Raw genomic sequence first — 25,508 nt, forward strand, 5'->3', positions numbered from 1 at the left:
GAAACCTGCCGCTGCGCCTTTGTCTTCATTCTCTCCTCCAGGCGGCCACGCCTGGGCCAGGGCTGCCCGAGGCACACGTCCCGCTGCAGGCTGCATCGGCCTGGCTCAGCCCCGCAGGGAGCTAGAAGACCAAGTCCAAGTGCCACCTAGGACAGTGCAGAGGCCCACGAACTGACCACAGGGGCCTTGGCCTGTGGGGGAGGGGTGGGTGCCCTGTCCAAGCTGCCCCTGTGGCTGGGGGATGTATTCAACCTCTTTCTGGCCCAGGAGCTGATGATGCCTCCTGGCAGGGCCTGAGCTGTGCCCACTGCTCCCTATTCCCAGCCCTGGGGTTGGACTGTCCTCACTTCTGTCTGCTGCCCACGGCCGCCTCCTGCCCTGGGGTCCCAGCAAGGACAGGCAAGAGGGGCTCCACCAGGGGATGTTGGTGATGCCAGCGCCACCCCAGCTTTCCCCATCCCAGGCTGCCCTTTAAGGAGGGTCCAATGGGAGGACACTGGTGACCGGGGGAAGCAGACAGAGTTGTTCTGCGTCTCCCCAGGATCCAGCTTCTCCCCTTGTCGGTGTGGGCAGAGCTGGCCTGCGGGCCATTTGCAACTATGGAGGTAGTGTTGCTATTCCCCGCTGCTCCCCTCTGCCCCTCCACCCCGCCCCACCTGTGTGGATCCCCCCACCCCCATCCCTGCCCTGACCGTGTGACCCAGTGTGTCCTCTCTCACCTGAGTGCCTGCAGCTGTTCTAGAAGTTCTACCCTCTGGCTGAAGCCACTTATGCCCTTGACCCCAGAAGAGCCACCAGAGACAGGGGTCTATTCTCTCCCAATTTCAGGCTTCGGCTGCCCTGCCTGGAGAGCTGGGCAAACCCAGGCAGTCTTTCCAGAAGAGTCCTGAGCCCAGGGGGCTGTTTCTGTAGGGGAGTTGGATTGAGCCAGGGTGTGTGCTCCAGGCCAGGGGGCATCCTAAGCCAAGGCCAGGGACAGGTCAGCGGGGGACCCAGTGGGACCACACACACACACACACACTCCAGGGGCCATTCACTCAGATGGAATAGGGGTGGGGGGGGGGGGGGGGGGGGGCAGAAGGTGGGCAGAGGCTTCAGGCAGGCTGGATGAAGTATGAGGCACCCTGGGAGGTGTCAGTCCAAAGATCAGATCTTTCCTGAGCCTCCGTTGGATTGGCCAGGCCCAAGGCACATACCAGGGAACAGGACTAAGACAACACTGTCCCCTTGGGGTCACAGTCCAGCGATGCCGTTTCAGTTACTCTGATGTCAGTGATGTAACAAGCCAAGCGTGTTCACTCAGTGCCAGGCACTGTTCTTAAGTCTTTTTTTTTTTAATGGTAAAATTCACAACATTAAATTGGCCATCTGGACCATTTTTCAGTGTACAGCCCAGTGGCATTAAGTACATTCAGTGTTGAGCAACGATCCCCACCGTCAGTCTCCAGAACTCTTCATCTTGGAAAACTGAGACTCTGTCCCCGTGAAACACCGTCTCCCCCAGCCCCTGGCTCCCACCATCTACTTCCTGTCTGTGAATTTGACTCCTCCAGGAACCTCCTATAAGTGGAATCATGCAGTATATGTGCTTTTGTGACTGGCTTATTTCACTTAGTACAATGTCTTCAAGGTTTATCCGTGTTGTAGCAGGTGTTAGAATTTCCTTTCTAATAAAGGCTGAATAATCATCCATTGTATGGATTTCCACTTCTTGTTTACCCATTCATCCACTGATAGATATTTGGGTTGCTTCTACGTGTTGGCCATTGTGGGTCATGCTGCTATGAACGCGGGTGTACAGATAGGTGTTCAGGTCCCTGCTTTCTGTTCTTTTGGGTAGATAGCCAGAAATGGAATCGCTGGGTCATAGGGTAACTCTATGTTTAATTTTTCCACAAACTGTGTTAACCTAAATAAATTATGACATTTAAAAGTGGGGGGGGGGCTCCTGAGTAGCACAGTCATTAAGCGTCTGCCTTCGGCTCAGGGCGTGATCCCAGCGTTATGGGATCGAGCCCCACATCAGGCTCCTCTGTTGGAAGCCTGCTTCTTCCTCTCCCGCTCCCCCTGCTTGTGTTCCCTCTCTGGCTGGCTGTCTCTCTGTCAAATAAATAAATAAATAAATAAAATCTTTAAAAAAAAAAAAGTGGAGAGAGGGGACGCCTGGGTAGCTCAGTCAGTTAAGCGTCTGCCTTCAGCTCAGGTCACGATCACAGGCTCCTGGGATTGAGTCCTGCACGGGGCTCCTTGCTCAGCTGGGAGTCTGCTTCTCCTGCTTGTACTCTCTTTCTTTCCCTCTCACAAATAAGTAAAATCTTCTAAAAAATAAAAATAAAGAAAAATAAAAGTGGAGAGAATGGGGCGCTTGAGTGGCTCAGGCAGTTAAGTGTCTGCCTTCGGCTCAGGTCATGATCCCAGGGTTCCATGTCAGACCCCCTGCTCAGCAGGGTGTCTGCTTCTCCCTCACCCTCTCCTGCCCCTCCCCCCAGCTTATGCTCTCTCTCTCACATGGGCGCATGCGCATGCTCTCTGCTCTCTCACTCTATCAAAATCTTTAAAAACGTGGAGAGAATAGTCTAACTCCCATAAGCCCACTACCCAACTTCAACCAATCTGGTTTCACCCCATTCTCTTCCTGTGTGCAAATCCTGGACTTATTCCCCCCTCTAAATTTTTTTTTAAGATTTTATTTATTGATTTGACAGAGAGAGAGAGAGAGGGCACAAGCAGGGGGAGCAGCAGGCAGAGGGAGTGGGAGAAGCAGGCTCCCTGCTGAGCACGGAGCCCCACACAGGGCTGGATCCCAGGACCCCTGGATTATGACCTGAGCCGAAGCCAGATGCCCAACTGACTGAGCCACCCAGGCACTCCATTCATTTTAAAATGTACATCCAGTGGTTTTTAGTGTATGCACAAGGTTGTGCAAACATCACACTGTAATTCAGAATTTTTTTCACCACTCCCAAAAGAAACCTCATATCCATTAAGCAGTTCCTCCCCATTTTCCCTTCTCTAGTCCCTGGCAACCACCAATCTGCTTTTTGTCTCTGTAGACCTATGGTGTTATTTCCCATGTGCCTTTGTCCCCTGCATTTTCCGTAAATGAATAGTTAGACCTAGAGGTTGATCAGATGCAGGGCTGAGCACTCCGTAGGCGGTGTGTGCACGCACCAGGAGAAAGATGATGTCAGTGTGTCTCTTTTTTTTTTTTTTAAGATTTATTTATTTATTTATTAGACAGAGACAGCCAGCGAGAGAGGGAACACAAGCAGGGGGAGTGGGAGAGGAAGAAGCAGGCTCCTAGTGGAAGAGCCTGATGAGGAGCTCGATCCCGGAACACCAGGATCACGCCCTGAGCCGAAGGCAGACGCTTAACGACTGCGCCACCCAGGCGCCCCAGTGTGTCTCTTTTTTGTGATGTTTGTAGCTGCTGCAAAGCATCACCGAGACTCACAATCCATTAGGGGTTACAAAGTGGTTGTATTCAAAACCTAGCCTTCTGCATTTATTTCTGGAATACATCTATAGAGAAGTTTCCCTTCACCTATGTGGTTACCCTGAGGTACAGATTGTAAAATCAGCGTAAATACATAATTCTTTCCTTTCTTGTCAATTTCCAAATTTCATACTTTTCAAGATTTTGAGTTGGTTCCCAAGAAGGCTTCAAAAGTGACTGATTATTTTTTTTTAGTTAAAATGCATGTATTTAGCTCCTTCGTTGGGGCCAAGCTTTCAACCAGTGTGCCCAATGGGAGTGGAATTGGGTAGGAGGTGTATGTCCAGGACTGAGTCTTGACTAGTGTATCTAGGAGTTAGGTTTCACATGGGGTGGGGGAGTGAAAAATGAGTAAATGCATTTGGGATCACGAGAGTCAGGGAAGGAAGTTAGGAACGTGTGAAGTGTCTGGGATAAACTTTGGTGTTGGATTAGAATTGAGGGTATTGCTGTGCACTCACGGTTTTAAAGATGGATGGATGGATAGATGGACAGATAGATGATAGATACGTAGATGAATGTCTATATATAGGTACATACATACATACGTATTACAATGAGAAAAGTAGGAATTGATAACACGATAGCTGTGAGCACACCTAGCACCCAGATCTTGGTTTTTAATGGGGAAGCGGGGCTTCTTGGAGAAATGGTTGCTTCCAGAGCTGGGGCAGGTAAAAATAAAAGAAAAAGCCGCTTTGGAACATTTTGTTGAGCCAGTATATAAGGAAAAAATATCATCATTTGGCAACCATTATCTGATTAAAAAAAAAAAAAAGGCATGGCTAACACCTTCACGCCACTCCCTTCTTCCTACCTTGGTTGAGGATATGATACCTGGAACCACAGCAGCCATCTCGCTACCATGAGAAAAAGGCCAAAAGACTCTCAGAGTTATCATTTGACCAAGCCAAGACCAGCAGCCACCCTCCTCCAGAATTCTTGTAAGTAAACCATCACAACAACAAAATTAAAAAAAAAAAAACAAAACATTGATTCAGTCCAGTGTCATCAATGGTTAATCTAGTATGTGAAGATTTGTTGAGGAACCAGATTTCAATTAATTTCAAAGTATTTTCCCATAAAGCTACTATTGACAAGTACAACATACTATCTCAGGCTGGAGACCTGGCAGACGCTGTTTTAACCAGGCTAGCGTACTCAGTAACAGAAGAAATCAACATTCTCTGCTTCCTGACTTATGCCTGAGAACAGTTAATTGCTTCTGCAGTTCCAGCACAAATCCTGACAAAACATTAGACAAACCCAAATTGAGGACCTTTCTACGAAATAACTGGCTCATACGCTTCAAAAGTATCAAGGTCACGGGGGCGCCTGGGTAGCGCAGTCGTTAGGCGGCTGCCTTCGGCTCAGGGCGTGATCCCGGCATTTCGGGATCGAGTCCCACATCAGGCTCCTCCGCTGGGAGCCGGCTTCTTCCTTTCCCACTCCCCTGCTGTGTTCCCTCTCTCACTGGCTGTCTCTCTGTCACATAAATAAATAAAAATCTTAAAAAAAAAACCAAAAACAAAAGTATCAAGGTCATGAAAGACTAGTAAAGATTAAAGAACTAGGAATGCCTGGGTGGCTCAGTCGGTTAAGCGTCTGCCTTCGGCTCAGGTCATGATCCCAGGGTTCTGGGATCAAGTCCTGCATCGGGCTGCTTGCTCAGTGGGGAGCCTGCTTCTCCCTCTGCCTGCTCTGCCTGCCGCTCCCCCTGCTTGTGCTCTCTCTCTCCCTCTGAAAAATAAATAAAATCTTGAAAAAAAAAAAAGATTGAAGAACTATTGCAGCATGAACAACACTGGGGGTAGGAAAATATAAAGTGTGATCTGGAATGGATGCTGGAGTTTTAAAGGACTTTATTGGACACTTTATTTATTTTTTTTTTTTAAGATTTTATTTATTTATTCGACAGAGATAGAGACAGCCAGCGAGAGAGGGAACACAGCAGGGGGAGTGGGAGAGGAAGAAGCAGGCTCCCAGCGGAGGAGCCTGATGTGGGGCTCGATCCCATCACGGCGGGATCACGCCCTGAGCCGAAGGCAGACGCTTAACCGCTGTGCCACCCAGGCGCCCCTTTATTGGACACTTTAAATGGGATTTGGGAATTACATCGTAATATTGAATCAATATTAATTTCCTGATTTTGAAGGTGGTACTGTGATTATGTGGAAGAGTGTGCTTATACTTGAAAAATATACACTGGAAAAAAAAAAAAGAAAGAAAAGTATATCCTGAAGAGGTGCCAGGCTGGCTTGGTCTGCAGAGCATGGAACTCTTGATCTTGGAGTCATGAGTTCAAGCCCCACGTTGGGGGTAGAGGTTATTAAAAAATAATAATAAACTTAATAAAGAAAATATTTAAAAAAATAAAGGATTCGGGGTGCGTGGCTGGCTCCATCCATAGAACTTGTAGTGACTCTTGGTCTTGGGATTGTGAGTTCGAGCCTTACATTGGGTGTGGAGCCTACCTAAAGATTAAAAAAATTTTTTTAAATAAAAATAAAGGATTCGGCATGTTAACAATTGGGGAATCTGGGCAAAGGGTCTATGGGAGCTCTGCATATTACTCCTGCAACTTTTATGATGTAAATTTTACGCTTTTTAAAAAAGTGAACTCTATGTCCAATGTGGGACTTGAACTCACGACCCCAAGATCAAGAGTAACATGCTGTACCAACTGAGTCAGCCAGGTGTCTCGACACTATTTTAAGATAAGAATGTTTCAAAACCCTGGTAAATGGATTTATTCTTTTGAGGTTTTATTTTATTACTTTAAGGAATCTTTATACCAGTGTGGGTCTCGAACTTACAACGCTGAGATCAAGATTCGCACGCTCTACCGACTGGGCCAGCCAGGCTCCCCCCAGTACATGGATTTAAACATTCGATGTGCTTGGATCTACTGCAGTCATTACCCTTATCGGAGGGTAAATTATCCCACTTGTGGCCAGTGAGAGCTTTTTCTGGTTGACTCCCGCTGACACGACCTTACTAGGTAATGTCTTTGGTAACGCCTGCGCTTTCTGGTGTATCAGAATGTGCCAGGTTCATCTCATACGTTTGCTGCCCCAGACCCAGAATCAGATATTTCCCCAACGTTCCCTAGTTCATTCAGTTGGAAGTGATTTAGAGACTATGATGTGGGCTTAAGGAGTGCTGATGCAACAAAGTCAGTCTTTGTTTCAGACCTTTTCAGTGGACAGAGCTAGGAAATGTTTGCTTTTTTGCGAAGGTAAAATATAGTGTGACGCTCCCAATTCAAGTTCAAAGCTATGGGGTTTTTACTAAGATAATCAACCTTAGATCTGTATCTCCTTCACTCCCTCTGAAAATCCCAGTCCTTGACATCAACATAAGTACTCCTTTGCTTTTGTTTTATCCCCTACTAAATATGCAACAGGCTCAGAATAACAATTGCAACATCACCATCAACAATATAGTAGTGGTGTGTAGGGTCAAATTGTTGTGTTCTAAAGTCACTAGACGTTCATCTCTCTGTTGTTTTGTCACCAACTGGATACAGAAGTTCCTTTATTTTCGTTTTGTGGCCACCTTTACATTTTAAATTTTGTTTTATAATTATATATGATATTTTACATGGTTTTAAAGCCAAATACATAAAACAAGGTATATTTTTAAAAGTCTAACTTGTATCTCTGTCCCCTTCCTCCTTCTAACCTTTTAAACAATGTTATGATTTATCTTTTCACTTTTGAAAAATAAAGCTAGTACAACACAACAGAATGTAACTGAGGTATTCAAATTGCTCTATGTATTCCATAAAGGCAGGGCAGGAGGGGAGAGGAGTACTGAAGCAATTCTCCATCCTGCCTTGGGCTCTTTGCATGTGCCTGAACTCTCTGCCTGGGATTCTTCTCCCCTCTTTTCTCTTAGCTCACCTCTGCTCTGTCTTAGTTGTCAGTTCAAGTGCTTCTTCCTCAAGGAAGTATTCTTGGACCTTCCAAATTATTCCTTGATATGCCCCCTTACTTGCTACAATTTATTACTTTTGTAATTAATAATTTTTTTTAAAGATTTTATTTATTTATTTGACAGAGATAGAGACAGCCAGCGAGAGAGGGAACACAAGCAGGGGGAGTGGGAGAGGAAGAAGCAGGCTCATAGCGGAGGAGCCTGATGTGGGGCTTGATCCCACAACGCCAGGATCACGCCCTGAGCCGAAGGCAGACGCTTAACCGCTGTGCCACCCAGGCGCCCCTACTTTTGTAATTAATAATTAATTACACAAGTGGTTAATTCCCTAGATTAAGGTCCATGAAGGCAACGATATTTGTTTTACTCAACCCTGTGTCCGCAGAGCCTAGTACAGTGCCTGGCTCATAACAGGCCCTCTTACTGATGTTTATTACATCTAGCGAATGAACCTATTGTGTGAATGAATGAGCAAGTGAATGATGAATAGACATTAACTTTAGGCTCTTCCACGGCCCCTTAACCTCTCTAGGCTGCCGTTTTCCCGCTGTAAAGCGTGATCATATGGTTCCTCATTAAGGGAGGTGATGAACACTTACAAGTCCCTTAGCTGGGTATCACGTTCAAGTCTGTAACGGTTAGTTAGCACTGGTCGTCGGCAGGTGGCGCCCCCAACCCCGCTCGCGCACCCGCCGGGATGGGGCGGGATCATGGTTGGGGGTGGAGCCGGAGCTGGGGGCGGAGTTAAGACGCTGCGGGGGCGGAGCCAGCAGCTGCGGCGCCGCGGAGCCTGTACGGCCCAGGACGTCCCTGTCGCCTCCGGCCCCGCCTCCCAGGGCGGGACGTGCACGGGGACTGGCTAGTGCGGGCGAGAGGCGGTCGCCATTGGTCCGTGGCACCGTCGGCTCGGCGGGCGGTGTCCGGACGCAGGTGCCGGCCGGAGCGGAGCTAGCGGCGCTGACGGGACCGGCCGGGCCGGGAACGGGGCCGGGGCTAGTGGAGGGGCCTGCGCGGCCGCCCGGCCCGGCCGCGGGTCAGGTAGGCACGGGCGGGCGGGTGTGCTGGTGGGGGGGTCGCGGGTCCGCGGGCGGGCCCCGGGTTCGAGGCCCGAGCCTGGCTCCGGAGCGGGACGATCAGGCTCAGACCCTCGGCCTCAGCCTTCCCCGGAACCAGGGATCGCAATTCCCGTCTCGAGGACGGCGGGAAGATCCCGAAGCCCGGCACACAGTAGGTGCCTCTCCGAGCCTCGGTTTCCCCCTCTGTGAAACCGGGTCATCCCAGCACCAACCTAATGGAGAATTCAGAAGGTGGCGGATGAGGAGAGACCCTTGCACACAGTAGGCTGTTAATAAGCGCCTTCCTCAACCTCCTTCCCAGTGGGGCTCTGCCTGGAAAATAGTAAATATTATAATGACCCAGGCACTGTCTACAAAGGACTTGCTTAGCAGAGTGCCTGGCTGTTAGTGGGTGCTCAAAACAGGGTAGCCAGAATTTATATGATTCGCTTATTTAGTCCTCTAGGGACCATAATAGGTGGAAGTTCGAGAAGTGTTCCCTGTTGATGAAGAAATTGAGGCTCAGAGAAGTCTCCCCCCCCCCCCCCCGGGGCCATTCAGCAAAGGAGAGCAGAGCTGGGCTTAAACCTGGCCTCCAGTGCAGGGGCACGCAAGGACTGAAGGACACACAGGAGCCTCTCTCTGGTGAGCCAAGAGGAATGAATGCATTTTACAGGCTCCACATTTCTCCTAAAAATAATAACATTATCTACTGCGCACTTACTGTGTGCCAGGCTCTGGCTGTGCCTTGTCTCATCAAACCCTCTAACGGTTCTGTAAGCTGATGGCAGTAATCATTAAGAAGAGCTAATATTTACTGACTTATTAATAATTAGGGCTGTATGACCTGCATGTTGTTATGACCTCCATTTTACAGACGAGAAAACTGAGGCCCAGAGAGTGAAGCAGTTTGCCCGAATAAGCACCAGTAGGGCTCTCTGACTCCTCTCCCTTTAGTTTCTTGCCCTCGGGGAAAGGAGGCTGGGCAGGTTTTATTGCCCCAGCACCACCCCAGATGGGCCTAGACAAGGACAAGCTTTGCTGGAGGAATCGCGCTTGGGGGCTTCTTCTCAAGAAGTCCCTCAGCAAAGTCCACCAGCTCCATCAACTTATTTGACAAAAGAGAAGGATGAGGCCCAGAGAGGCAAAGTGGCTTGTCCCTGGACACACAGCATCAGTGACAGAGTCAAGACTTAAAAGAATCCAGGTCTTTGAGTCCCAGACCCACTCACTGGACTAAGTTAAAATCTTGGTCCTGTCCCTTCTTAGCTGTGTGATCTTGGGCAAGTAGCTGCCCCTCTCTGAGCCTCGGTCTCCTCACCTGTCAAATGAGGGCCATTGTTAGACTTATGTGAAGACTCAGTGATATCTGTCCCCCAGGCACTGGGCCAAGTTCACTTGAGGCACTGGCTCACTTGCCCAGCCCAGCAGCCCCAGAGCTGGGTCCAGCCTTGAGTTTGGCCCCTTCCAAGCCCAGGCTTCTGTGGTTTGCACAAACCTCTAGCCTCTAGACATCTCTGATTCCCACCACGGGCCTGGCAGGCCAAGGTATGGGGGTCAGGAGGGTTCTTCTCCCCTCTCGCTCCTACACAGGGTAGTGGCTGAGAAATGAGACTCAGCGACTTTGTGCCCGACACAGGGCAGGCACCAGGGACGGCAGAGTGCATGTCCAACCCAGTCCCCCCTTCCCCGAGCTCACCGAGGGTGAAGAAATAAGAGCACTTCAGGGAGGGGCACATTCCATGAGCGCAGTAATGTGGTCACCAATGGCGCTTTGGCCAGCGTGGTCAGGGAAGGCGTCTCCCGGCAGGTGATCTTTGAAGGGGACACTTAGGGCAACTGTTTAGAGTTCAGCGAGCTTCTCAGTACCCAGCATGGGGTAGGTCCTTAACGAACCATAGCTGCTGTCACAATTTTGGTGATTTTCAGGCCTTGCTTTGGCAGATTTACTGATGAGTCTCCCCCGCCCCCCCCCCCCCATAGTAACAGAAATGGCAGAACTTAATATTACGGGAGCTGTGATGATTCTTGTAGCGCCCAATTCCTTGCAGGAATGTTAAGGCTGATGCTTGGAGGGGTGGGAAGAATGGATTCCCCTCTGCATGCATTCTGTCGGTGAGCCCAGAGGCTGCCCTGTTGACCTCTGAGCCGGAAGTTCCTCGGAGTACACAACATGCCAGGCCCCCGCCACCGCTGCCCTGAGGATGTTATCTGGGCCATGCAGTCTTCCTCCCTGCTTCTCCTGCCTCTGGGCTGATACTTTCTTATCTGGCTGGCAGCGGCCCAACTGTAGAGGCTCAGAAGGGCATGGTGGGCCAGGAAGGCTTCTGGCTGAGCTGTTCAGAGGGTGCTGACCCACTGGGAGATGATGGTCTTGGTGCGAAGGGTTAGTCAATCACTTTGGCTGGCTCTTCCCCTTCTCTCTTAGGTGTCAGATTTGGCCGGCAGGGGTTGGTAAAAGCTGACTAGGGGGTGCCTCAGTGAGTGTTTCTGGCGTCTCTGGGCCTCAGCTCCTGGAGACAGAGGCCTGAGGATAAGACAAGATCAGTCCAGGGACCCTTGGCTCCAGGGTTCCTGTGTTGCCTCTGTTACTTACAGGAACTTCTCAGGGGAAACACACAAAGTCCCACTGGCTCCTTCTGGGGTGAAGGTGAAGGCTGCCAAGGGTTCCTTATGGCGGGGAGACCCTAAGGCAGAGGGCAGAAAATGCTGAAGCCCCACACCCTGGGCAGACTTGAGGTCGCTGCCGAGGTCCCCAGCCATCTCGTGCTGCTTCTCCTCAAGGACACGGGCGCGGTTTGGAGTACCTGCTGTGGTAGGAGCAGAGGCTGCCCGAGCCCCCCAGCCTGCGTCATTTTCCTGATGGCCTGAGGTCTCAAGGAGGTATCAAACGATGCCCCATCCTGGTCTGTTCGGCCAGGTTTCTAGCTCAGTTCTGCCCTGGTCCAAGCCAGGCTCACATGCTCTGAGCCCAGCCCCAGAAGTCCAGTCCATAGAGAGCAAGTGTCTAGGTGGTCAGCGGGCATGGTTGTAGCCCAGGAAAGCCCCAAGCACAGGGCCTGCCACACAGCAGACACTCCGCAACTGTTTGGAGGCCCTTACCGTGTCTAGAGAGGTGATGTTGGGGGTGGCCTACAAGCCTTGAGGGGCTGGACCTGGCTGGCCTTTCTCAGGAGGGTTAGCTATAATATAACCAAGCCCCTACTGTGCGCCAGGCCTGGGCTGAGTTGCAAGTGGCATCTCATTGAATCCCCCACAGCCCCCTACAGAGCCCCATTTTACAGACTGGGCAACTGAGGCTCTGAGAGCTGGAGTCAAACCCCGGTCGGTGTTTGGCTCGATAACCTTGTCCTTAACCTCCCTGCTGGCCTCTCCCCAGGCTCCTGGGACCATGGGCCTCAGGCCCTGAGGACACAGGGCTCCCTGTGGCCATGACGACGGGTGACTGCTGCCACCTCCCTGGCTCCCTGTGTGACTGCTCTGGCAGCCCTGCCTTCTCCAAGGTCGTGGAGGCCACTGGCCTCGGGCCACCCCAGTACGTGGCACAGGTGACTTCAAGGGATGGCCGGCTCCTCTCAACTGTCATCCGAGCCTTGGACACGTCAAGGTGAGTGGCGACCGAGCAGGTGTCTTTGCCTTCACTCGCTTTACTCTTGCCGAGTGATCTTCTCCCAGTCTGCGGTCAGAAATCCAACCATCTAGGGGCGCCTGTCTGGCACAGCTGTTAAGAGTCTGCCTTCCGCTCAGGGCGTGATCCTGGCCTTATGGGATCGAGCCCCACATCGGGCTCCTCCACTGGGAGCCTGCTTCTTCCTCTCCCACTCCCCCTGCTTGTGTTCCCTCTCTCGCTGGCTGTCTCTCTCTCTGTCAAATAAATAAATAAAATCTTAAAAAAAAAAAAAAAAAAGAAATCCAACCATCTAGAGGGACCAGGTGAGCAAATAAACCAGGGAAAGGGGCCCCAGTCATAACTGCCGTGCAGACACAGAGGCTCCGGCTGGCCGGGTCTGGTTCTCTAGGAAAAGTGGAAATTCCAGATTGTCAGGTGAAATCGGAAGATCAGATGGTGGGGAGTAGCTCATAGTTTGGAGAGCCATGATAAGGAAGTGGTTTGCAGAGGGGCTGTGGATTCGTAGCACCTGGGCTCACATCCTGCTGGGCAGCCCGTCTCGCTCCGGGACCCGGGACAGGTTACTTTACCCTCGTCTCTCGGAGATGGGGACACCTTCCTCATCGCATTGTCCCTTCCGCATCGAGAGTCCCTTGCTGGTCTGCGTACGGGGTCTGCCCGCGGGTTTGCCACCTCGTATGCATTTAATAAAAGTATTTCAGACCGGGTGCGGGCCTTCCAGACCCCTGTGTGAGCTGCCCTGCCTGGTTTGCCAACTTGTCATCGTTTCCAAGGAAAAGAGTTTGAAGTGCACCCCACACAGATCTGAATCCATTTTAACTCTGGATTTCAGACAGCCACCAGGGTGGCTAAGGGAACAAGACTGTGAGTGGTATCTTTTTTCTTTTTAATTTTTCAAGTTTTCCACATTGTCGTTAGGTTTATCTACGAAGATTTCATTCCTAAGTTCTTTTCCAGTTTTTTTAAATTGTGGTAAAATATAGATAACCTAAAATGTGCCATTGTAACAGTTTTTAAGTGTACAGTTAGTTCAGTGGTACCCTCACACTGTGATGCAACCCCCCCCCCCCCCCCGCCATCTGTCTCTAGAACTTTCTCGTCTTCCCAAACTGAGACTCTGGCCCCATGAAGCATGGACTCCCTGCCCCCTCCCCCAGCCCACGCCCACCATCTCCTCTCCATCTATGACTGTGACTCCTCCAGGGAGTTCCTAGAAGTACGGGGTTGCATAGTGTTCGTCTTTCTGTGACTGGCTTGTTTCACCGAGCTTCATGTCGTCAGGATTCATCCGTGTTGTGGCCTGTGTCAGAATTAATTCATAAGCTGTTCATTCCAACATCAAAAGCAGCAGATGGGAGGCCTTGCAGTGCTTTGGAGGGAGCTCACTGCCATTCACCCTCCAAGTCTCTGCCTGGCGTCACTTCCGGCAGGAAGCCCAGATGATATGGAGAGTTCTCCTGGGCCTCCTCTGGGCTGTGGGTTTGTATGCCCACATCTCCATCAGCCCCCTTGAAGGCAGGACAGAGTCTATGCTGGGCAAGCCAGGCTGGGAGCGAGGGGACATTTGGTGGGGGAGGGGGCCTGGGAAGAGGCTGACCAAAGCTAGGGTCTCCCTACACGGGTGCCTGAGGGGCACTGAGTGAGCTGACCCCACTTTGTCCCACCCTCCCTCCTGATATCTGGGAAAACCGAGGCCCAGCGGGAGGCAGACACCTGCCAGTGTCACTGAGCATTGCTGAAGCTTGAACCCAGGGTTCCTGCTTGGGTTGGAAGGGGAGAAGCTCGTTCAGTCCCACCAGCCAGTCTTGCGGTCCTCAGAGCCAGGGTAAGCAGCAGGGAGCAGAGAGTCCCTCTGTGACCCCGCTGACGGTCAGGACAGCCATGCCCACGAGACCACTAGGCCCTCTTGATCTGCCCCATGGCCTCTTTGCTCATGGCATCTCCCCTCTGACTTTTTTTTTTTTTATGTAATCTCTGTACCCAACGTGGGGCTCGAACTCATGACCCCGGGAACAAGAACCACAGGCTCCACTGACTGAGACAGCCAGGCGCTCCTCCCCTCTGAGTTTTGACACAGCTCGTCCCAAACCTGCCCAGGCTGAGAACCAGGGCGGAACCACCCTCCCAGAGAGAAGGCTGCTGTTTGTCCAAAGGGTTCTCATCCTCTTGAGCCTTCGGCGCTCTGCCCACCAGTCCGTGAGCAAACCCAGGCCCTCCTCGAAGCTTCCTGGAGCATTTCTGCACCCCCGGCCCTTCCCCCTGGCCTTCCCCTGCTGCCTCTTCCATATGGCTTCTGTGGCTTCCCAGCCCACACTCTCCCTTCTCTTGTTCTTGGAGTGTGCCAGGGGCAGCTCCAGTGACACTCCCCCACCCCCACCCCCAGCCCATTTCCTTCTCATCTGTGCCATTTGCGTTATTTTCCTGCCAGAATTTCATGAGCGAAGCCCATTTCTCTTGTCCTGCCGTCTGGAACAGGCAGTGTAGCATAGCCGCTAAGGGGGCACGGGCCCTGGAGCAAGACGTCCTGGGTTCACACCCCAGCTTCGCGGGCTACTAGCCGTGTGAGTTCACGCAAACGGGGTCACCCCTTCGTGCCTCAATTTCCCCATCTGCGAAAGGAGGGCAAAAGAGCACTTTTCTCGCAGGTTCCCTGGGGGAATAACAGATTCGTCCACGTGCTGCCCTTGGAACAGGGCGCGGTCCTTAGTAAGTGCCCAGCAAGATGTCAGGTTTCATTTTGTTTTGTATTCTCCAAAGTGGCTTTTCCAAAAAGGAGGGTTCCCTGGGACAAACCCCAAACCGACGTGGCTCTTCCTCAAGGTTCTCGTCCCTTCCACTTCCTGGGGTTGGCTTCCGGAGCAGGGATTCCTTTCCTGTTAACTCTGGGCAGGGGCGCTGTGGGATTAGGGTGGAGCCCAATACAGCCTTTTGAAATCATAGGGCACGGCAGCAGCCCCGGCACAGGACTGACAAGAAAGTAGCCATGAGGTTTTGGCTTCAAAGCAGCCAGGCTCTGCCCCACAGCAGGAGACGCTGAGGAGAGGATAGAACACAGTTTCTCAGGGGAAACTGCTGTTATCTGGGAAACAGCCCTCCTGCTCTGCCTCCTTCATGTGTTCCTGCAGTCCACTCTCTGGGCAGAAATGTCTGGAAAACAATGACTCATGTGCTGGACAGCCTCTGCGCCCACCAAGGCCACACCCCCAGCCCTGAGCTGCCCTAGGAAGGACCCAATATCCCCAGAGACTGGGCTGGGGCTGAGGCTTCCCTGAAGTGGCTTCCTGAGGACGCTTGTTATGTCTGTCTTCTGAGCCTAACTAGGACACAGGAGCAGGATAGCTACTCTCCCTGGATGCACAGGTTTCTCAGGTAGCGTGGCCTTCAGGTGTGGCTAGATCCAGAGCCTCTGATGGTGTCCTTGAGAATCTGTTTTTCCCTGTTGCTTGGCTCTGCTTTCCTACGTTTGGCATCATTCACAGACTCCACGTGGGGACCAGACGCTGCCACCAGCTCCAGACTTACATCAGCCTTGCTGTCTCTAGTTCTGGAGTTTGGGGGTGGGGGGAAGAATTTCAGGAATTAATTCACAGTGACTCTGATTGCTTCACACATGCCTTTCCCTGAATCAGTCCCGGTGACCAGGGGTGTGTGGGGTTCTGATTGGTCCGGCCTGAGGTCATCAGGGGTGTTGTCAGCTCTGCTCTAGTCCTTGAGGACCGGGAGTTGAGAGTGGGTTGGTTGCCCAGGACAGTTGGAGGAGTATTGCAGGAAAAGGAGGAGCAGACACTAGATGGGCAGGTGTAAGAGATGCTCACCCTGGGCCTAAAAATGGGCCACAGGAACCCTGGGGAGGGAGCATGTTGCTACACTTTTGGGAACCTGGGAAAGCTTTACAAAGGAAAGGAGGTCTGGAGCTGGGCGTTGAAGGATGAGTAGGAGTTTGCCAAGTGGCAGCATAGGGCCACTGCCGAGCTTGTGATCCAGTGGGTAGCGTGGCAGGCATAGGCAGGAAGCTTCGTTGTTGCTCATGTGCTCGATCTCTGTGTCTAGCGATGGTCCCTTCTGCCGGATCTGCCACGAGGGAGCAAACGGGGAGAGCCTGCTCTCTCCATGCGGCTGCACTGGTACTCTGGGTGCCGTTCACAAGAGCTGTCTGGAGAGGTGGCTTTCCTCGTCCAACACCAGCTACTGCGAGCTGTGCCACACGGAGTTTGCCGTGGAGAAGCGGCCCCGGCCCCTCACAGAGGTATGCTTGGGAGCCCCAGGTTGGAGCAGGCAGAAGGAAGGCAGACGGGCATGGGGCCGGAGGGGGGGACTGCCCAGGAGGATCCTGCTCTATAGGGTGACCTCCTTCTTCCCCGCCATGGTAGATTCTGCAGATGTGGGTGGGGAACCAGGCCCGAGACCCTGTGCCCCTCCCTGTTCGGTCACCCCTGAAGCTGAGACCTGGAGAATGAGGAGCCAGCAATGCCAAGGACCCATCCTGGGGAAGGGCAGTCCTGGCAGAGGGCACAAGAAGTGCAAAGGCCCTGAGGCCAGGAAGAGTTTGGTGTTCTTGATGAAGCCTGGGTGGCTGGAGTGGAGCAAGTTCCAGGAAGAGGAGAGTGGCTTGGGGGAGGTGGTAGCAGCTACTCTGGGCTTTGTGGGCTGTGCCCAGGAGCTTAGACTTTAGCCTGAGAGGCACGGGTCAGGACCAAGATGAGCATTCTCAGGCGTGGTGGCTGCTGCATTGCTCTCCAGAGCCCTGTTGGCTGCATGGATGCCCTCCGGACTCCTCCGGGCCTGGCTCCGAAGGGTACAGCTAAGTGCTTCAGAGTCCTGTCGCTGGGCTTGAGGGTGGGCTTCTGGAAAGGCCCCAGGCCCCCCGGGGGCTGGGCGTTTAGGAGAACCGTAAGGTGGGAGAGGCAGCCCCCGCCTGCAGCCCTCCCCCTTTGCCTCGCCCTCCAGCCACACGGGCCTCCTCCCTGATGTACTTTGCCCAGGCCACATACTCCCATATCAGGGCCCCGCATTTGCTGTTCTACAGCCTGGGGCGTCGTCTCACCTGTTCTTCACAGAGCTGCTTCTGCTCATTCGGTTCAACTCAGTGTTTCCTCCTCAGCACGGCTGTCACCTCCCTGACCATCCACCCCATTTCATACCTCTTGCACTAGCATGGGAGCTCCAGGAGGGCACGGACCTTTCTGTTCCATTCACTGGAATTACCACGAGTGAAGCCCACTTCTCTCGCTCCTTCGTCTGTGGCGGGCTGAGTAGCACAGCCGCTACAGGAGCAAGGGCCCTGCGGCAAGACCCCCCAGCAAGGCCCCCCAGAACCCCCCCCCACCCGGCCGGCAGTCCTGGCTCTGTGGGGGACTAGTTGTGTGAGTTTGCACAAATGAGTCTGTCCCTCTGTGCCCTCAGTTTCCCCTATCTGTACAATGGGGGCACCTAGCAGGGCCCATGAGCTCATCGTAGGCTCAGTAAGTACGTGAGGGAAGGAGAGGACAGAGGGAGGCGCTGGTCCCGCGGGGCCCGCCAATCAAGATGGCTGTCTGCAGACAGAGGCGCGAGGCCTGGAGGTCCCGGTTCGGGCTGGGATTCGTGGGAGGGCGGTATGAAGCCCACCTCAGCAGCTCCTCCCCCACCCCCGCAGTGGCTGAAGGACCCGGGGCCTCGGACAGAGAAGCGGACGCTGTGCTGTGACATGGTATGCTTCCTGTTCATCACGCCGCTGGCTGCCATCTCGGGCTGGCTGTGCCTGCGCGGGGCCCAGGACCACCTCCGGCTCCACAGCCGGCTCGAGGCTGTGGGGCTCATCGCACTCACCATTGCCCTGTTCACCATCTACGTCCTCTGGACGCTGGTGAGTGGCTGCCAGCTGGAGGCATCTGGGGGTCTCTGGTTCAGAGCAGGCAGGCCAGGGGTTTGGGCAATGGCCTGGGGGCCTCCCTGTCTGCCGCTGCCTCTGTCCCGGCGGAAGCGATTCCCAGCATCTCATGGAGCTCCAGATTCTGAGCCCAGCCAAGGTCCAGGGAAGCCACGAATCAGGTGTGAGCCTGTGCTCCCGAGAGATGAGGGCACTTGACTGGCAGTATTGAGTGTAGGCCCCGCAATCCACGAGCTCAGCAAGACTAGCTGGGGGCGGGGCGGGGGCGGGGGAAGAGGAGGGAGGGCAGGAGGGTGAGAGGAAGAGTGAGACCAGAAGACTGGGAGAGAAAGAGCAGGAGGAGAGAGACAGACAGACAGGAAGCTGAAGAGATGGAGAGGGAAGGTCACTGGGATTGAGAGGGACTGGACTGGCAGCCATCAGGACCCTCGCCCAGAGAGGAGCCCCCAGTCTCACCTCTTAGGTATAACCACTGTTGTCCAGCTGTGGGAGCGTTCCCTTCTCAATAAGGATTGGCATCCACTAGCAGGTTTTTTTTTTTTTTTTTAAATGCAAATAGTATGAAACCATAGGTACTGCTTTGTAGTCTGCTTGCTTTCACTTTGCTAATGTCCTTTAAAAAAAAAGGCAGCCACCCAACAGTTATTCATGGTCTGGATGTAACGTATTTATTTAACTAATCCCTTTAGATGGACACTAGGATTCTTTCCAATGTTTTCTTCTCCTTCTTCTTCTTTTTTTTTTTTTTTCTGTTATGAGCAGTGCTTTGAGTACCACCTGTGCAAATGCCTCTTGGAACTTGCTTGATCAAAGACTATGAACCATTGACATTGATTTAAAAAAATTTTTTTATAGACTTTATTCATTAGGGCGGTTTCAGGTTCACAGCAAAGTTGAGCAGAAGATCCAGAGAGTTCTCGTATATCCCCATCCCCATCCCCAGCTTCCCCCACTAACACCATGCAGCAGAGGGGCACCTTTGTTACAACAGAGGAACCTACATTGACACGTCACTATCATCCAGAGCCCGCGGCTTACATTAGGGTTCATACTTGGTGCTGTACATTCGGTGGGGTTTGGGCAGATGGACGATGAATGTATCCACCATTACGATATCATACAGAGTAGTCCCACTGCCCTAAAAGTCCTCTGTGCTCCATCTGTTCATCCCTGCCCACTCCCCAACTGCTGGCACCACCGATCCTTGTACCGTCTCCATAGTTTCATCCTTACAGAATGTCCCAGAGTTGGAATCATACAGTCTGTAGCCTTGCAGACTGGGTCCTTTCCCTTAGCGGCCTGCATTTGAGGTTCTTCCATGTCTTTTCATGGCTGGAGAGCTCCTTTCTTGTTAGCGCAAATATGCCCTTGTCTGGATGTCCCACCGTTGATTAGTCCACTCGCCTACCGAAGGATGTCTTGCTGGCTTCTGAGTTTCGGCAGTGCTCTGACCCGTTGACGTTTAATCCCTTCCAAGAGGCTGTACCACTTCAGTCCCATCCTGAGAGAAACAGAAAGGGAGCTCCTTGCTCCCTGCCACCGACCCCTTCACTTTGCACGGTCCCGAATGCCAGTGGGGAGTTTTCCCAGGAGAGTGAGTGGGTGTGTGTTCACAGTCCATATGAGAGATGTATGAATGCTGTCTCTGCTTCTGGAAGCACGAGCCCGGCCCTGGTTTGGGTCAAAGCAGGTGCCACCTGGGCTCAGGTTCCCTCCCTTGGGGGTGGAGACCAGCGGCTGGCATTCCCACCCACCCTCACCCTGCTCTGCAGGTCTCCTTCCGCTATCACTGCCAGCTGTACTCCGAGTGGAGAAGGACCAACCAGAAAGTTCGCCTGAAGATCCGGGATGCAGATGGCTCTGAGGGCGCCCAGCACTCCTCGCTGGCAGCCGGACTCCTGAAGAAGGTGGCCGAAGAGACACCTGTGTGAAGGCCGGGCCAGCAGGGCCAGAGGCAGCTGGTGACACCCTGGTATTAGGAAGGACGAAACCGCCCGACCCTTCCTGCACGGCCGGAATGCTTCCTAGGGCAAGAGACAACCAAGCGGAGCCGATGTGAAGATATTTTCTAGTTGTTTTGCACACTGTGGTACATGCAGACGGATGGACGTGGTCCTGAGCTTCGGACAGAGCAGGCACCCTGATCTCGTTCTGAGGTCCACCCGGCCCCTTGGGGGCCAGCAGCTGCAGCCACAGGTGAACCAGGGCGCCCGCGGGGCTCGGAGGTTCCGCAAGCTTCTTGTGCTTCTCTGCACCTGGCAGGCTCACTTTCCTGGCACCCTCGACTTTATAAAGTTGCACTGCGTTTCAAAAACCCACCCCGAATGAATAAAAGGAGCCCTTGCTGGACAAAACGGACTTGTCAGTTACATTTCTGAACCGAAGCCTCAAAGGGAGGCACCTGGGACCTGAAGGGAGTCAGGTTAAAAAACAAAACCAAAACCAACCCCTCAGCTGGTTTTGAGGGATATGTTGTGCAAGCCTGGAAGAAGCAAATCCTGAGTTTTTGAGTGAAGAGCAGGTAGCAGGGCTATATAATAAACGATTTAAAGTAAATACGCATAAGAAGAGCAGTTTCCATTTACTTTGCATCTAGAGTGGGCCAGATATCACACCAGGCCCTTTACACTCCTTTTTTTTTTTTTTTTTTTTTAAGATTTTATTTATTTATTTGACAGAGAGAGAGACAGCCAGCGAGAGAGGGAACACAAGCAGGGGGAGTGGGAGAGGAAGAAGCAGGCTCATAGCGGAAGAGCCTGATGCGGGGCTCGATCCCGTAACGCCGGGATCACGCCCTGAGCCAAAGGCAGACGCTTAACCGCTGTGCCACCCAGGCGCCCCATACACTCCTAATCATGAACGTCCATCCTTAGCGAGGGTTACCTAGTTCTGAGCTTTCACAGGTGTCGTCCTTCTGCCCATCCTCAGTGGCAGGAATGGCTGTTACCTCCATATTACAGAGAAGACTATGGCTCAGAGCAGGAAAGCCTTTGAGGCCCCACAGTTCGAGGAAGCAGAGTTAGGGTTGACCCCCGGTCCACATGGCTGAGTGTCCTGCGTCCCCTTCTGGGAGCACTCAGGAAAAGCAGCAACATATGGTCATGCTAGTAACAGCAGCTACTTCTTGAGCTCTTTCTGAGCTTTGTACATTTGAGGGTTCCCTGCATTGAGCCACATCTATTACTCAGAGCAGATCCAAAAGGTGGGATCTGGGGTTCTCTTATGAATCCCATTTGCAGATGAGCAAACAGAGTCTCAGAGCAGTGGGGTTACTCACCCAAGGTCACACATCCCTGATGGGCCTAGCACAGTGTCTGGTATGTTCTTTTGTTTGCTGCATGAATGCCCGTCTGGTGTGTGGCTCGCCCAGAGAGGGAGAAAAACCCTTTCTGCACTAGACGAAGAACGTGGGGAAGCCTGCCTGGCCACAGGGGGTGGAGGAACAGCAAAGGTCAAAGACCTGGAGGCTGGAAACTACGTGGCCTGTGGGAGGAGCAGCGTGACAGCTGAGCCGTGCTTGGAGCCCTGGGACTGAGGGGCAGAGGGGCAGGAAAGAGGCAGCTGGAAAGAGGCAGCAGGAAAGAGGCAGCTGGAAAATGAGCAGGCCTCTGCAGGCTTCTGGTGGTCTGCAGAACAGAATCTTGCCGGCTCAGCTGGCACTCAGGGCCCTTCTCACCCTCTGTGTCTTTTTACACTGCACAGGCCTGGCACTCACCTCTCTCAGGACTCTGGCATGTGCTGTCCCTGGAGACAGTGCAGAGGGCCCAGGACGTGCCGTCATGAAAAGAGAAAGCTTTTTCCTTTGCAAATCTCTTCTAACACTTTTATTTTTTAAAGATTTATTTATTTATCTGAGAGAGAGAGAATGCATGCGCGTGTGAGCTGGGGAGAAGCAGATTGAGGGAATCCTCACGCAGACTCCCTGCTGAGTGGGGAGCCCCAATGCGAGGCTGGATTCCAGGACCCTGAGATCATTGCCTGAGCCAAAACCAAAAGCCAGACACTTAAGTACTTATCCGACTGAGCCACCCAGGTGCCCCTCTTCTGACGCTTTTAATTACAGTGAGGAGAAAGTTGTAGGTTGGTGCTAGGCAGTCTTTGATGACCCTTAACCCTAGCAAAAGAGAGAGCAAGTCTTGGGCTCAGAGCTGTTGGCAGTGCGCATGACTGAATTTTGACTTTAATAGCATCATCCTCTTATTTTCTACAATAAGCTCTTTATAGCAAGTTTTTAATATGGACTATGATATAAGGCAAAATTCAAAAACATATATCTTTTTTAAAGGGAAAAAGTGTCAATTAAAAGAAAGTGTGAAGAAAATCATAGTTCAGGACATGGCAAAACCCAGGAATGTGGGCAGTGTTGGGTTAAGTCAACCAGCCCATAGGAACCTAGCCTGGAAGTTTGTGTCCTCAACCAGGGCCTGGCTTGTCCCCGATTTCCAGTCACAGTCACTGCAGGAGAAGGGATTGGAGAGACAGGTGGCTTCATGTCCCTGCTGCTTTGCATTTGGACTCTTTTCCCTCATTCTGATAGACTGCTGTGGACTCGTCCATCATCTCTGAGCCTTGCTGAGCAAGGGGATTCAGAAACTGGTGAGGCTCCTTCTGCCCCAGGGATGCCTCCAGTCTAGGAGAGGTCTAAGGGAGAGGAAGGTCGGCTTAGATACCAGTGCAGCCCCGAGAGAAGAGCTGGTGTGCACAGGATTTTAGGAGAGCAGAGGGGCTGTGGGAGGAGGAGTGCCTTGAAGATGGTTGATGGAAGGAAATTCTATGAGACAGAGGAGTTTGGGGAATACGTAGGAATGGGGCCTAGCTTCCGTGTCAGGCTGGGCTACTGAATTTCTTCTCTGGGCCTGGAATTCTCAGCCTGGGTCGGAATCGCCAGGCCGAATTAAGCAGGTAGGATGGTGTGGCAGACGAGATATTCCCCCAGAGCTTGATGGTATGTAGCCATTCTGTGAGAGAGGGCGTAAGGAAAACTTTCCCTTTGTAAACCTAGAGAGAGTTCGGTGGTTGGATGGGAATGTCTCCAAGATCCAGTGAAGCATTTCAAAGTTCCAGAGACACTGGGGAGGGGGGTGCTGTGGGGAAAGGGAGCTGGAGGCCTCTGAGCGCTTTCCCGGGCTCTGGCTTCTTCCCAGGCCAACATGGTTGCCCTTGGACACAACCTGTAACAGCCCTTGAAAACCTGTTTCTGGACAGAGCCAAGTCTTAGGACAAAGGGATCCAGGGGCAGGCAGAAAGGAGCCCCAGTAAAGGTTAATAGGCTCTCCTGGCCTGTGACTCATTTCTTCTATCATGTTGTGATTCTTGCTTGTTCATTCACTTAAGAAATATCCGTGAGCACATACTAAGTCCCCAGCTACATGTTTCGGTTGTTGGTTAATAGGTTCAGTGAGAGGAACTTAGGCCATTAGCTCTGCACCCAAGAGCTTCCAACCTGTTGGGGAGACAGGCCAGACAGAGCCCAGGTATTCTTGGCGCAGGATACTTGCTTAGGGAGACAGCATTTTGCACAGCAGTCCTATCTAGCCTGGCCAGTGTCCTGCCCTCCTTGTCTATCTAACTCTTTTATATTCTAGTGAACAAAACTTTCGCTGCCTCTCTGTGAGAGCTCTGATTACAGGAAGCTGGGAGTGAGTAGGTCCGTGTAGGGAGGTGGGGAGGTGCTTTCCCTCCCTGACTTCGAGAGCGGGTGGAGTATCCAGTAAGCGCCTAACGCAAATTGCGGTAATGAATGAATAACAGCTGGCCGGTCCGCGCTTGCGCGCGGCGGGGGCGTGGCCCGTGACGGGAGGGGACGAAGAAGGGCGAGGCCCCGGCGCGCGCGCGAGAGCGTTTTGTCGCGCCGAGGTCACGTGAGCGCGCAGGCGCAGCGGCTCGCATCCCGCTCCCTCACACAAAGCCCAGACGCGGAGAAAATGGCGGCAGGGGTCGAAGCGGCGCGGCCCGAGGGGCGACGACCGGAGCCCAAAAAATGGAGGAGGAGAGGCGAGCGCGCCCGGCGTGCCAAGCGGCAACGGGCTCGCAGGCCCGGGGTAAGTATTCCCACGGCTCCTTGCTCCGGGCCGGGCACCTTCGCGGCGCCGGCGGCGGCTTCCCGTTAGGTCTGTTGGCCGGCGCTCCCACCGGCGCGGCCTCGTCCAGGCCTGCCGCGCGGGCCTGCCGAGGTGGGGCGAGGCTAGAGTGAAAGCTGGGCGGCCCGGAGCGCCTCAAGAATGCCCCCTTCTCCCAGGCAGCGGACCTCAGTTCCCCGGCGTCTGCAGGCCGAGGCCCGTCGCTGAGGCCTGAGGCCGGGCCTGCGCACTTTTGAGGGATGATGGCGCGGGCCCAGAGCCGGAGTGTCGGCAGTCCGCCGCCCGCTAACCTATCGGGTGACCTTGGGTTGAGTGGTTTCACAACCCCCCTCCTCTACCGCCCGGGGTCTCGGTTTCGCGATCCGTAAAGTGGGGGGAGGGAAAGGAGTGCGCGCGCAAGGCTTCGCGCGTGGTGAGCCCCGGTAAACGGCAGGCGAGGCGGGTAGGTTTCGGCACGGACCGCGAGGCTGGTTCGGGGCGCCTCCTTTTCCTTTTCCCCTTCCCCCGCCCCGCGGGGAGTGCCTCGGTCGGAACAGCCGCTAGCTACTACGCTCTGGCCCCGGCTCGAGTCCCTCGCGGCGTCCCTCGCTTCTCCCAGGTGCGCAGTAGGTAATGGTAGTTCGGATTTGCTGCTCAGTGTTCACCCTTAGAAACAAGCAAACAAAGAGTAGGGGGGAAGAAAAGAAACCTCCTCTTCCGTGTTCCAGGGGAAGATTTTTTTTTCCTCATTAGGCGGGCTCGCCGACTTGCGAACTTCGTCACCTTTTTTAGTCCAGCTTGGGGCTCTGTCTTGGGGTTCTTGGTTTTTCAAGTTTAATTAAAGCTTTAACGCATCGTCTTGTGTCCCCGTGAAACCCAGCCGTTCTGATAGCAGTTCCCTGAAAGACGCGGAGAGACGTTGTGGCTACAACCTACAGCTGGGAGGAGAGGGGACGTCTGGGCGCACATTTGATTTCCTACAAATTTTTAAAAAATTGTGGTAACATACATAAGATTTGCAGTTTTAACCATTTTTGAGTGTGTGATTCGATGACATTAGGCACATTCACAGTGTTGTGCAACTATCATCCCCTATCCACGTCCAGAACTTTATCATTCCCCCCAAACTGGAGCAATGATTGTACAGGAATTAACTCTCCCCCTTTCCGCAGCTGCTGGTTACCTCTGTTTTAGGTTCTGTCTGTTAGGAATTTGCCTTCCTACAAATTTTTAATATGCATAACTAGAGTTTGTGGAGATTGAAAGTGAATGCAGTTAAATTGGCTTTATGTGAATGAACATTCAGTAAGTACTGGCTTTGTTAAACTTTTCTCTCCTTAGGTGGGGAGGGACAGAATACCATGGTTACTGTCCTGAGAAATCAGCAGAAAGGCATCCTGGAAGTATTCCCAACACTTTGCTATTGAAAACTGGAAACAGTTATGCTCATTTGGACTTT

At 52.8% G+C, this 25,508-nt stretch overlaps 1 protein-coding gene and 1 long non-coding RNA gene across 4 annotated transcripts; both read left to right on the plus strand.

Moving 5' to 3' along the window:
* The first annotated feature begins 8,315 nt into the window (after positions 1 to 8,315).
* Positions 8,316 to 20,344, plus strand: MARCHF2 (membrane associated ring-CH-type finger 2). 3 transcript variants are annotated; one of them, XM_040629435.1, is made up of 5 exons: positions 8,317 to 8,473; positions 11,870 to 12,097; positions 16,172 to 16,367; positions 17,757 to 17,966; positions 19,763 to 20,344. In XM_040629435.1, exons 2-5 carry the CDS (start codon positions 11,922 to 11,924, stop codon positions 19,919 to 19,921), a joined length of 741 nt encoding a protein of 246 aa, XP_040485369.1. In that variant the 5' UTR covers positions 8,317 to 8,473; positions 11,870 to 11,921; the 3' UTR covers positions 19,922 to 20,344. The 3 variants fall into 3 exon arrangements, with proteins under 3 accessions (XP_040485371.1, XP_040485369.1, XP_040485370.1); XM_040629436.1 differs by lacking the exon at positions 8,317 to 8,473 and adding an exon at positions 11,293 to 11,373; XM_040629437.1 differs by lacking the exon at positions 17,757 to 17,966 and having other exon boundaries at positions 8,316 to 8,473.
* On the plus strand, positions 13,254 to 14,828 carry LOC121102558. Its single transcript, XR_005834651.1, has 3 exons — positions 13,254 to 14,313; positions 14,550 to 14,682; positions 14,767 to 14,828. It is a non-coding gene; the product is annotated as an uncharacterized LOC121102558 (long non-coding RNA).
* Positions 20,345 to 25,508: the final 5,164 nt, after the last annotated feature.

This window comes from Ursus maritimus, unplaced genomic scaffold, assembly GCF_017311325.1.
Source record: "Ursus maritimus isolate PB19 unplaced genomic scaffold, ASM1731132v1 scaffold_14, whole genome shotgun sequence".
In the NCBI taxonomy this organism is placed as follows: domain Eukaryota; kingdom Metazoa; phylum Chordata; class Mammalia; order Carnivora; family Ursidae; genus Ursus; species Ursus maritimus.